This window comes from Bubalus bubalis, chromosome 4 (genome assembly GCF_019923935.1).
Source record: "Bubalus bubalis isolate 160015118507 breed Murrah chromosome 4, NDDB_SH_1, whole genome shotgun sequence".
NCBI lineage: Eukaryota > Metazoa > Chordata > Mammalia > Artiodactyla > Bovidae > Bubalus > Bubalus bubalis.
Genome location: NC_059160.1, coordinates 16898654 through 16912738, shown reverse-complemented (window position 1 = coordinate 16912738; position 14085 = coordinate 16898654). Strand labels below are relative to the sequence as shown.

Here is a 14085-nt window from a genome sequence, read left to right as displayed (position 1 = left end):
CTGTTATAAATTTTTCACTTATTGTTGTTACAAGTCCTTTGTTAGATATCAGTTCAGTTCAGTCACTCAGTTGTGTCCGACTCTTTGCAACCCCATGAATTGCAGCATGCCAGGCCTCCCTGTCCATCACCAACTCCCGGAGTTCACTCAAACTCACATCCATCGAGTCAGTGATGTCATCCAGCCATCTTATCCTCTGTTGTCCCCTTCTCCTCCTGCCCCCAATCCCTCCCAGCATCAGAGTCTTTTCCAATGAGTCAACTCTTCACATGAGGTGGCCAAAGTACTGGAGTTTCAGCTTAAGCATCATTCCTTCCAAAGAACACCCAGGACTGATCTCCTTTAGAATGGACTGGTTGGATCTCCTTGCAGTCCAAGGGACTCTCAAGAGTCTTCTCCAACACCACAGTTCAAAAGCATCGGTTCTTCAGTGCTCAGCTTTCTTCACCGTCCAACTCTCACATCCATACATGACTACTGGAAAAACCATAGCCTTGACTAGACGGGCCTCTGTTGGCAAAGTAATGTTTCTGCTTTTCAATATGCAGTCTAGGTTGGTCATAACTTTCCTTCCAAGGAGTAAGCGTCTTTTAATTTCATGGCTGCAATCACCATCTACAGTGATTTTGGAGCCCCAGAAAATAAAGTCTGACACTGTCTCCACTGTTTCCCCATCTATTTGCCATGACGTGATGGGACCAGATGCCATGATCTTCGTTTTCTGAATGTTGAGCTTTAAGCCAACTTTTTCACTCTCCTCTTTCACTTTGATCAAGAAGCTTTTTAGTTCCTCTTCACTATGTATTGCAATTAATTTTTCCCTATCAGTTGAATGCCATTTTATTTTCTTAATTTTTTTTCAAAAATCAAAAAGTTTTAATTTTAATGAAAATCACATCTCATTTTTTACATGACTTCGTATTATTGTTACAAGGTATAATTGAGTGTAAAAAAGATCAAAAACCTCAACAAAACTTGAGGCAAACGGAAGTGTTACTATGTCATTGAAATAAAGACATTTTATAATTTAAAAAAAAAAAGAAAATCACATCTCATTTTTTAATGGTTAATGTCTTATCTGACTTAGGAAATGTTTGCCTACTCCACAATCATAATAATTTTTCTTATGTTTTCTTCTACCAGTTTTATAATTAAATGTTATATGGGAATAACCATTTATTTGAGCTACCCTGATGGACTGGGATTTTTCTTCAGGGTGAGGTTGGGGGGAATGGTGCTTATGATGTGAAATCAGGATCATGGTTCATCCCCGCCTCCCATGAAGATATTCAATTAGCAGATCATTTTTGAAGAGAATATGTTTTCCCCTTTGAAATATCTCTATGCCTTTGTACAATTTCAACATATACATGGATTTGGGTCTGTTACTAAACTTTATTGTGTTCTGTTGATCTATTTAGCTATTCTTATTCAATGGCCATGTTGCTGTGGATATGCAGTAGGAAACTTGAAGTTCTTTTTGGCCCTTATTTTTCAAAATTGTTTTGTCCATTTCACTTCTTTCACATTTAAATAAATATTTAGAATTTGCTTGTAAAGTTCTACAAAAATATTGCTTGGCTTTTTATTAGGATTAGATTTATTTTGTATATTAATTGAAGAGAATTGACAGCCTATTAAGTTTTCTAATCCATGAACGTAGTATACATTTTTATTTTTTTAGATGCTCTGTGACTTTCAATGTAAGCCCTTTAGATATTTTAAGTTTCTTCCTACATATTTAATAGTTTTTATACTATAATAAATGGAATTTTCCCAATTTCCCCCTAGATTTTGCTAGTATAAAGAAGTACCACTTATTTTGGTTTATGCTTCATTGGTCATTAGTGAAGACAGTCTGTGTACATGGATGAACTATATGTTAGTCATCAATCTAAGCAATCACATCAACCCTAAGCAATGTGAACTAGCTGGTCCTGCATGTGACCAGCAGAGTTTCAAATTTTAAACAGTATGCTAAATAATCATTTAGTTATTTCACTTTATTCAATATTTTTTCTGCTACTTTTATGATTCTTTGTCTTTGGTTTTTACAGTTGAATTATGTTTCTGAGAAAAGGTCTTTTGCATTAGGATTATAAGGTTTCCTATTAGTCTTATCAGTTTGAATTTTCAAGCCTCTGCCCAAGTTAGAAAAATTCACAGCTATTATTCATTTAAATACAATTTCCCCCACCCTCTCCCTCTCTTCTCCTAGACATTTTTATGTTAACATAGACCCATAAGTCACATAGGATATATTCTTCCCTTTTTACTCATTTTTAACCACTGATTCTATCTTTAACTTGATCTACTCTGTCGTAGATGCTCTTTGCTGCATGTTTCTCCATTTCATTCATTAAACTCTTCAGCACCAGAATTTCTGTTTGGTTCTTTTTATAACTTCTCTTTATTAAACTTCTTGTTTTTTCATCTATTGTTTCCCTTATTTCATTGAATTGCCTTTCTGTCTTTTCTTACAGCTCATTCAGTTTCCTCAAAACAGCTGAATTGGGTTCTTTATAAGCTAGATTGCAAAGATCCATGTCATTGACATGTGTCTTTGTCAGTTTTGAAAAGTTACTGTTACTCTTTGGTGATGACTACTTTCTTTAATTCTTCAAGTTCCTTGAAATTTTGCTTTGCTGCTTTTGCCTTAGATGTAGCAGACACCACATTAAATTTTTACTGATTACCTTCAGGTGGTATATACTCTTCCCTGACCTTATATAGACTCACTCTACATTCCTTGCTTCATCTTATAGAAAATATCTTAAGCTTTTATGTCTTCTTTGGTCCGTAAAACTCAACAGGCTGCTGAAAAGCTCTCTTCTGTTTTGCAGAATGTTGAGCTACAGCTCAAGCCTGTGGTTACCTCCCTGCCCATAGACCCTAGTCTGTTTTTTAAGATCACTCCATTTACTGGAGTTTGCTTTCATCTCCACACTTGGAAACACACAAAAGCAGCTGTCAGAAGGGTGGTAGTAAAGATGATTTTCTAAAGATTTAGTACCCTCAGGGACTTGGAGTACCTACAGGCCCAGGGAGAGAGATCTTCGGGTGACATTCTCCCAGAGGCTTATGGATGGGCTTCCTGCTGAAGCCCTGAGTGTAGTCGCAGGAATTGCATCCCTTTTACACTCTTTGACATTTTTAATGATCTTTCATATTTCCTCTCTCGGCTCAGTCATGGAGGTTCAGCCCTAGAACTCTGGGTGCTTCTGGAAAGAAATTGGTTTCCCCAGCAATATCAAGTGGGCACTAGCTCATTGCTTTCCTTTTCACCCATGAGAGAGGCCCAACCAGCTAGTTCAAATTTATGCTGTGTCACCTTGGGGTAAGGAGCAGCACTGGCAAAATCCTTTAATCCTCCCCAATAATTCAAACTTAACTTTTTTGGCTCCAACAGAGTAATGAACTCTCCCTTCAGGAATCTTGAACTTCTAACAATTTCTATAGGTATCTGACCAAATGAGCACTCACCATGTTTCTCCATGTTTTCCCTGACCATGGCCCAGGGGGCTGGGACAGCTTCACTAGCTCCTGCTGGCTCCAGTCTGTACCACTGTCTACCCGCCTATTACTGGATGCCCAGGTGAGTGACCATCTTCCTGGTCCTCTGATATAAGTTATGGATCCCACAACTTTCACAGAGGCACTTTTAATCATGGATGTATGGTTAATTAATTGTTAAAAAGAGAAGCAAATAGGAAGGAAGCAAACCACCATGATGCTGACATCACTCCCTCTTTGCCAAGACTTTTACACAATTAGCTGAAGTAGAGAAATTCCTTGAATAGTTCCATTTGAAATGACATATGGATGAATAGAAAATCTGAATAATTCTGATTTATTAAAAATACTGAATTTGTAGTTAAACCTTTCTACTATAACTTCAAAACAAAACAATTTCAAGTTCAGATGTATTTCAAAATTGTTAATAATGTGTGCAATTGAAATTTCCTGATTTTGAATGATGTCTTAAGAAATACATGCTGAGGTTATCGGGTAAAGGAAACTGATGGGCATAGAAATTCTCACATGGTTCAGTGAGGAAAAATCCCTGACTGAGGTATACCCTTTTTGATTATATATTGTTCACTATGATTATAGTTATATAGCTATGTTTACTTAAAATATGTATTCTCCTTTATGCTTCTTGCCCTGATTTGAAACATGAATGAATAATGACAAAACCCATATTTCGTCATGAAATATCTAACGTTTGAAGTCAGTTTTCCCTCCCTCCCTGCCCTTGGAGACATATCACTCCAGGAGCATCCTGAGTACCAACAGCCCTTCCCTCTCTCTTACCTGAGCAGATCACAGAAGCCGTGTTGCCATGAGAACAGTCAGAACCACCCAGGGAAGTCACAGGGCAACTCCACAGGAAAGACTCAGCCCCCAAACAGTGAAATCGGACTGTTGAGATCTGGTCATCTCTGCCCACCAAGTGTGGTCCTCTGGGGGTGGAGATGGCAACTCCACAGCCAAGCTGACGACAGACAACATTGGCATTGGCCAGACTCCAGTGGGAGGCACAGAGCACTCTCCATCGTCCAGAAATGTTCATCTCCACCTGCCCCTCACACTGAGAGGAGCCGTTTGTCATGAGCCGGATTTCTGAGTATGCTGGTAGAAGAAGACAGGATTTCAGCAAAATCTCATGATTTTCTTACCCCAACAAGAGTGCAGGGAGGTTAGTCCTGATCTACATCTCACCTGAACAGGCAACCTGAGCAGCTCCACTGTGGTGACACGTGCCCCCTGGACAGGGCACTCTGGGGCAGACCCGGAGCTCAGGCTCCTCCCCCTCACACCTGAACTCCTCAGCCCAGACCTGGCCATCAGACTCTCTGAAGGGCATGTGTTTCAGGACAGATGCAACCTTGCCGCATCCCAGCTCTGCACAGATGACCTGGGCAGTGGGGAGTGTGAAATTCCCATCAGATAGTGGGATCCAGGCTTTTCCAGAATGTACTTCTACACGCCCTGAGCAGGGTCTATCCCCTCCAAACAGACGCACAGATCCTAAGATAAAAATAACGACAAATACAGTGAGCATTCATTTTCCTTGCTTGCAAATTGAAAACAATATGCCACAGGCAATGGTGTGAAAACTTTCCAGGAGCTGAGCACGAACTGAGAATTTAACAGTTAGTGTCAGAGTTGCATTTTCATGACCAAGTTTCTAAAGAGAAACCCAGAAGCAGGGTGAGTTTTGAATGACTGGATCCCAGCAAGGTATACTTTGAGGTTGGTTAGAAATGTGAATTCCTTATCTGAGGTCCAGAAAACTACAGGGACCAAGACAGATCATCTGTCTGGTTGAATGCCAAGTACATATATTTTATTTTGGTTAGAGAAGTTTCTCATTTAGGAGCCTGGGATCTACAGAGCCCAAGAAAATAATGTGTAATGTGTGGCACTCAAAGTTGAGTATAGATACATGAAGAACAGAATCAAACCAGAGCAAAATGGCTGAGAGTGTAGAGATCTATCGTCTGGACAAAGTTAGAAAGCTTTTCTGAGACTTTCTGCTACTAATATAATCAGTTTTTTCTCCCATGTGCCGCTCCTCAAGTGGCGTGGTGTAGAGAAAATCATATAGGCTGGATCCATTAGTGCATGCCAACCTGTAGACAGATAATGGCTCAAGAGAAGAAATACTGACATAATAACTAATTCACTTTTAATGTACCAAATTTTATTTTTCTGATAATTTTTGATGACAAAATATTCCAAGAATTTCTTAGATTACCTAAATGGGAAAAAAGATGAGTCTGTTCTCTTAAGTAAGCTCAGAAAGTCACAGGAGAGAGAAGGAATAGTCTTAGACATTTCTCTTGAAAACTTGGTATTTGTCAACAAACCTGGGAGAGAATGAGTTCTGAATGGAAATTTATAAAACAGTGAATTTGCCAAAGAGTTCCTACTACAGACTTTTCTTCTGAAACAGAAATCATAAAGAACCATAAAGAGTGATATTAATTGATTTTAATTCTATCATCATGCTAATTCTGTATTCATATCTGACATCAGTGAGATGATAAAAAAAGGAGGGTCCCCAACCCTCATTCTCCCACAGAAACAGTGTGCCCCCAGCAACATGCCTGCCAACTTCAGACAGAACTGACTCAGAAACTGCTCCCTGATGTGGCACCAACCCTGCACCACCATGGTCCTGGGCAGTCCTGTCTGCCCAGACATCCAGAAGGAGTCACACCATTTGGCATCCCTGACAACAGGACTGTCAACTGTGGACATGAGTATGAGTGCAGATTCTAGTGCACCCTGCAACCTAGGCTCAGTCTCACTCTACTACACTAGGGAAGCAATCCTGCCCACCTCAGCACCCAGAGGAAGCAACACTCATCCATGTACCTGCCAACAGGGCCACTGACCAGAGACACAACAGCAGCCCCAGAAGAAGCCACATAACCTGACTCCAGCTTTGCTGGACCACAAGACCAAGGGCAGTCCTATCAGTTCAAGGACAAGGCAGTAGATCTTTATTGGTTGAAATCAGATTTCAACAAATCTTTATTTGTTGAAATTCTGGAAGAAGTGTCTGCTCCTTCAAATGCACACTCACCAATGCAAGACTACACAGATCATGAAGAATCTGCAAAATAAGATGCCACTTAAGGAAACCAATAAAACTCCAGCAACTACTTTGAAGAAATAAAGATTTATGAACTGCTTGAGAAAAAATTCAAAATAATTGGTTCAAACTCAATGGCTACAATAGAACAGAAACAGACAACTGAACACCATCTGGAAAAGTACATGAACAAATGGCAAAGTTTAATTAAAAAATAGAAAACACAGTGCTCACTTCAGCAGCACATATACTAAAAAACAGAAAACACAAGAAGAAACCAGACAGAATTGCTGAAACTCAAAAATACAATAACTGAACTGAAAAGAGGGAGGAGCCAAGTTGGCGGAGGAGTAGGATGGGGAGAACACTTTCTCCCCCACAAATTCATCAAAAGAGCATTTAAACGTCGAGTAAATTCCACAAAACAACTTCTGAATGCCGGCAGAGGACATCAGGCACCCAGAAAAGCAACCCAACTCTTCGAAAGGAGGTAGGAAAAAATATAAAAGACAAAAAAAGAGACAAAAGAGGGAGGGATGGAGTTCCGTCCCGGGAAGGGAGTCTTAAAAAGGAGAAGTTTCCAAACACCAGGAAACCTTCTCACTGCCGAATCTGCGCTGAGCTTTGGAAGCACAGAGGGCAACATAACAGAGAGAAAAAATAAATAAACAATTAAAACTCACAGATTGTGAGCCCTACGGTAACTCCCCCAGCGGAGAAGCAGCGCAGACGCCTGCACACGCCATTAGCAAGCAGGGGCTGGGCAGGGAGCCGCGGCATGGGCTGCATCACTTAGAGTAAGAGTCTGGCCTGAACGCCCTGAGTGCTATCTGAGCGAGATAGTTTGGGCTAGCAAACCAGACTGTGGGATATCTACCACGCAAAAAGCCAGCCCTAACCTAAGACACCGCCAGGCCCACACACGGAACAAAGGACTGAACAGAGATAGCCGGCTGCAGACCTTCCCCCTCCGGTGACAGGCAGCCAGATCCGGAAGGGGGCAATCGCAGCCCCAGAGAGACATTATCTATAAAACTGTAAGCAGGCTTCTTTGCTAACTAAAACTTCTTGGGGGTCTGGATGGTCAACATCTGCCTGAGAAGGTGTGCCGGTTTTACACCCAGATAACTGAGTGGCTGGTAGGCGATAAGTTGCAGCATTGGTGCTCGCCAAACACCTCATCACCTGAGCTGCTTGGACTTGGGAAGAGCACAAAACGCAGGCCCAACTGAGTCTGCGCCTCTGAGGACTACCCGAGTGCCTGAACCTGAGCGGCTTGGACCTGGGAGGTACATGCAGCCCAGGGCTGGCTTCGGATTGTTCCCGGCGGAACAACCTAGAGCCCAAGCAGTGTGGGCAGGGAGGCTACACGCGCCATGAGCGGGGGCAGACCCAGTGTGGCTGAGGCACTGCGAGCACACGCCAGTGTTATTTGTTTGCAGCATCCCTCCCTACCTCCCCTCAGCGCGACTGAACAAGTGAGCCTTAAAAAAAAAAAAAAAAAAAGTGTCCTCCACCGTCCCCTTTGTGTCAGGGCGGAAACCAGACACTGAAGACAGCGGCAAACAGAAGAAGTTATAACAGAGGGAAACGCCTGGGAAGCTAAGGCCATAGATTAAAACCCTGTGGTTACTATGGACTACATAGGAAGGGGCCTATAGACCTTGAGAAATATAAGTCAGACAAAGGAACTAGCCAAAAATGAACTGAACCCGCAATACTCACAACAAAACCAGAGAAAGTCCTAGATATATTTTTACTATTTTTTTAATTAAAAAAAATTTTTAAGTCCTCTATTGTTCCTATAATTTTCACTTTATAACCTATTACTTTAAAAAAAAAAAAGACCCTATTTTTTTCTTCTTCAGCAAACTTAATATATATATATTTTATAATTTTTTGACCTTGTTTTTTTTCTTTCCTCTTTTCTTTAACATTGTATTTTTGAAATTCCAAACTCTACTCTAGATTTTTAATTTTAGCTTTTTGGTATATGTTATCAATTTTGTACCTATAGTTTTTTTTATAATTTCTGTGACTTTTTTTTTCTCTGTTTCTTTCTCTTCTTTTAAATAACATTGTATATCTGAAATTCCAAACTCTACTCTAGATTTTTAATTTATGCTTTTTGATATTTGATATCAATTTTGTACCTTTATTTTCTTTATAACTTTTGAGACATTGTTTGTTTTTGTTTGTTTTTTTTGTTTGTTTTCTCTCTTTATTTTTCTTCTTCCTTTTTTTAACATTGTATTTTTGAAATTACAAACTCTACTCTAGATTTTTAATTTTTGCTTTTTGGTATTAGTTATCAATTTTGTACCTGTGTTTTCTTTATAATTTTCACGACCTTGTTTGTTTTTCTTTGTTCGTTTTTTCCTCTTTCTATTCCTTCTTCTTTTCTTTAACATCCTATTTTTGAAATTCAAAACGCTACTCTAGATTTTTAATTTTTGCTTTTATGTATTTGTTACCAATTTTGTACCTTTAAGAACCCAATCTTCAGGACCCATTTTTCACTAGGGAGCGAGATTACTGGCTTGACTGCTCTCTCTCCCTTTGGACTCTCCTTTTTCTCCACCAGGCCATCTGTGTCTCCTCCCTAACCCCTCTCTACCTTACCCAACTCTGTGAATTTCTGTGTGTTCCAGACGGTGGAGAACACTTAGGGAACTGATTACTGGCTGGATCTGTCTCCCTCCTTTTCATTCCCCACTTTTATCCTTCTGGCCACCTCTGTCTCCTTCCTCCTTCTCCTCTTCTCTGTATAACTCTGTGAACATCTCTGAGTGGTCCAGTTGTGGAGTGCACATAAGGAAGTGACCACTGGCTAGCCCACTCTTTCCACTATTGATTCCACCTCATCTCATTTGGGTCACCTCTAACTCCCTCCTCCCTCTTCTCTTCTCCATGTAATGCTGTGAACCTCTCTGAGTGACCCTCACAGTAGAGAAACTTTTCATCTTTAACGTAGATGTTTTATCAATGGTGCTGTATAGAAGGAGAAGTTTTGAAACTACTGTAAAAATAAGACCGATAACTGGAAGCAGGAGGCTTAAATCCAAACCCTGACTCCAGGGAACTCCTGACTCCAAGGAACATTAATTGACAGGAGCTCATCAAATGCCTCCATACCAACACTGAAACCAAGCACCACACAAGGGCCAACAAGTTCCAGGGCAAGACATACCAAGCAAATTCTCCAGCAACAAAGGAACACAGCCCTGAGCTTCAAGATACAGGCTGCCCAAAGTCACCTCAAAACCATAGGCATCTCATAACTCATTACTGGACATTTCATTGCACTCCAGAGAGAAGAAATACAGCTCCACCCACCAGAGCACCGACACAAGCTTCCCTAACCAGGAAACCTTGTCAAACCACCTGTATAAACCCACACACAGCGAGGAAACGCCACAATAAAGCACAACTCCACAAACTGCCAGAATACACAAAGGACACCCCAAACTCAGCAATTTAAACAAGATGAAGAGACAGAGGAATACCCAGCAGATAAAGGAACAAGATAAATGCCCACCAAACCAAACAAAAGAGGAAGAGATAGGGAATCTACCTGATAAAGAATTCCGAATAATGATAGTGAAATTGATCCAAAATCTTGAAATTAAAATGGAATCACAGATAAATAGCCTGGAGACAAGGATTGAGAAGATGCAAGAAAGGTTTAATAAGGACCTAGAAGAAATAAAAAATAGACAATATATAATGAATAATGCAATAAGTGAAATTAAAAACACTCTGGAGGCAACAAATAGTAGAATAACAGAGGCAGAAGATAGGATTAGTGAATTAGAAGATAGAATGGTAGAAATAAATGAATCAGAGAGGATAAAAGAAAAACGAATTAAAAGAAATGAGGACAATCTCAGAGACCTCCAGGACAATATTAAACACTACAACATTCGAATCATAGGGGTTCCAGAAGAAGAAGACAAAAAGAAAGACCATGAGAAAATACTTGAGGAGATAATAGTTGAAAACTTCCCTAAAATGGGGAAGGAAATAATCACCCAAGCCCAAGAAACCCAGAGAGTCCCAAACAGGATAAACCCAAGGCAAAACACACCAAGACACATATTAATCAAATTAACAAAGATCAAACACAAAGAACAAATATTAAAAGCAGCAAGGGAAAAACAACAAATAACACACAAGGGAATTCCCGTAAGGATGACAGCTGATCTTTCAATAGAAACTCTTCAAGCCAGGAGGGAATGGCAAGACATACTTAAAATGATGAAAGAAAATAACCTACAGCCCAGATTATTGTACCCAGCAAGGATCTCATTCAAGTATGAAGGAGAAATCAAAAGTTTTTCAGACAAGCAAAAGCTGAGAGAATTCTGCACCAACAAACCAGCTCTCCAACAAATACTAAAGGATATTCTCTAGACAGGAAACACAAAAACGGTGCATAAATTCGAACCCAAAACAATAAAGTAAATGGCAACGGGATCATACTTATCAGTAATTACCTTAAACGTAAATGGATTGAATGCCCCAACCAAAAGACAAAGACTGGCTGAATGGATACAAAAACAAGACCCCTACATATGCTGTCTACAAGAGACCCACCTCAAAACAGGGGACACATACAGACTGAAAGTGAAGGGCTGGAAAAAGATTTTCCATGCAAATAGGGACCAAAAGAAAACAGGAGTAGCAATACTCATATCAGATAAAATAGACTTTAAAACAAAGGCTGTGAAAAGAGACAAAGAAGGTCACTACATAATGATCAAAGGATCAATCCAAGAAGAAGATATAACAATTATAAATATATATGCACCCAAACACGGGAGCACCGCAGTATGTAAGACAAATGCTAACAAGTATGAAAGAAGAAATTAACAATAACACAATAATAGTGGGAGACTTTAATACCCCACTCACACCTATGGATAGATCAACTAAACAGAAAATTAACAAGGAAACACAACTTTAAATGATACAATAGACCAGTTAGACCTAATTGATATCTATAGGACATTTCATCCCAAAACAATGAATTTCACCTTTTTCTCAAGCGCACATGGAACCTTCTCCAGGATAGATCACATCCTGGGCCATAAATCTAGCCTTGGTAAATTCAAAAAAATAGAAATCATTCCAAGCATCTTTTCTGACCACAATGCAGTAAGATTAGAGCTCGATTACAGGAGAAAAACTATTAAAAACTCCAACATATGGAGGCTGAACAACACACTGCTGAATAACCAACAAATCACAGAAGAAATCAAAAAAGAAATCAAAATTTGCATAGAAACGAATGAAAATGAAAACACAACAACCCAAAACCTGTGGGACACTGTAAAAGCAGTCCTAAGGGGAAAGTTCATAGCAATACAGGCACACCTCAAGAAACAAGAAAAAAGTCAAATAAATAACCTAACTCTACACCTAAAGCAACTAGAAAAGGAAGAAATGAAGAACCCCAGAGTTAGTAGAAGGAAATAAATCTAAAAAATTAGAGCAGAAATAAATGCAAAAGAAACAAAAGAGACCATAGCAAAAATCAACAAAGCCAAAAGCTGGTTCTTTGAAAGGATAAATAAAATTGACAAACCATTAGCCAGACTCATCAAGAAACAAAGGGAGAAAAATCAAATCAATAAAATTAGAAACGAAAATGGAGAGATCACAACAGACAACACAGAAATACAAAGGAACATAAGAGACTACTATCAACAATTATATGCCAATAAAATGGACAACGTGGAAGAAATGGGCAAATTCTTAGAAAAGTACAACTTTCCAAAACTGGACCAGGAAGAAATAGAAAATCTTAACAGACCCATCACAAGCACGGAAATTGAAACTGTAATCAAAAATCTTCCAGCAAACAAAAGCCCAGGTCCAGACGGCTTCACAGCTGAATTCTACCAAAAATTTAGAGAAGAGCTAACACCTATCCTACTCAAACTCTTCCAGAAAATTGCAGAGGAAGGTAAACTTCCAAACTCATTCTATGAGGCCACCATCACCCTAATACCAAAACCTGACAAAGATCCCACAAAAAAAGAAAACTACAGGCCAATATCACTGATGAACATAGATGCAAAAATCCTTAACAAAATTCTAGCAATCAGAATCCAACAACACATTAAAAAGATCATACACCATGACCAAGTGGGCTTTATCCCAGGGATGCAAGGATTCTTCAATATCCGCAAATCAATCAATGTAATACACCACATTAACAAATTGACAAATAAAAACCATATGATTATCTCAATAGATGCAGAGAAAGCCTTTGACAAAATTCAACATCCATTTATGATAAAAACTCTCCAGAAAGCAGGAATAGAAGGAACATACCTCAACATAATCAAAGCTATATATGACAAACCCACAGCAAACATTATCCTCAATGGTGAAAAATTGAAAGCATTTCCTCTAAAGTCAGGAACAAGACAAGGGTGCCCACTTTCACCATTACTATTCAACATAGTTTTGGAAGTTTTGGCCACAGCAATCAGAGCAGAAAAAGAAATAAAAGGAATCCAAATTGGAAAAGAAGAAGTAAAACTCTCACTATTTGCAGATGACATGATCCTCTACATAGAAAACCCTAAAGACTCCACCAGAAAATTACTGGAACTAATCAATGACTATAGTAAAGTTGCAGGATATAAAATCAACACACAGAAATCCCTTGCATTCCTATACACTAATAATGAGAAAACAGATAGAGAAATTAAGGAAACAATTCCATTCACCATTGCAACGGAAAGAATAAAATACTTAGGAATATATCTACCTAAAGAAACTAAAAACCTATATATAGAAAACTATAAAACACTGGTGAAAGAAATCAAAGAGGACACTAATAGATGTAGAAATATACCATGTTCATGGATTGGAAGAATCAATATAGTGAAAATGAGTATACTAACCAAAGCAATTTATAGATTCAATGCAATCCCTATCAAACTACCAACAGTGTTCTTCACAGAGCTAGAACAAATAATTTCACAATTTTTATGGAAATACAAAAAACCTCCAAGAGCCAAAGCTATCTTGAGAAAGAAGAATGGAACTGGAGGAATCAACCTACCAGACTTCAGGCTCCACTACAAAGCCACAGTTATCAAAACAGTATGGTACTGGCACAAAGACAGAAATATAGATCAATGGAACAAAATAGAAAGCCCAGAGATAAATCCACGCACATATGAACACCTTATCTTTGACAAAGGAGGCAAGAATATACAATGGATTAAAGACAATCTCTTTAACAAGTGGTGCTGGGAAATCTGGTCAACCACCTGTAAAAGAACGAAACTAGAACACTTTCTAACACCATACACAAAAATAAACTCAAAATGGACTAAAGATCTAAACGTAAGACCAGAAACTATAAAACTCCTAGAGGAGAACATAGGCAAAACACTCTCTGACATACATCACAGCAGGATCCTCTATGACCCACCTCCCAGAATATTGGAAATAAAAGCAAA

General features: G+C 39.1%; 1 protein-coding gene across 1 annotated transcript in view; it reads right to left on the bottom strand.

Annotated features, from left to right (window-relative positions):
- Window positions 1–14085, bottom strand: part of LOC102402808 (antigen WC1.1) — a gene marked incomplete in the record, with an annotated part of 1152186 nt that overhangs the window by 1084232 nt on the left and 53869 nt on the right. The window contains 2 exon segments of the mRNA XM_045165269.1: window positions 4315–4632; window positions 4723–5031. Of these exon segments, the coding sequence (XP_045021204.1) occupies window positions 4315–4632; window positions 4723–5031 (627 nt within the window).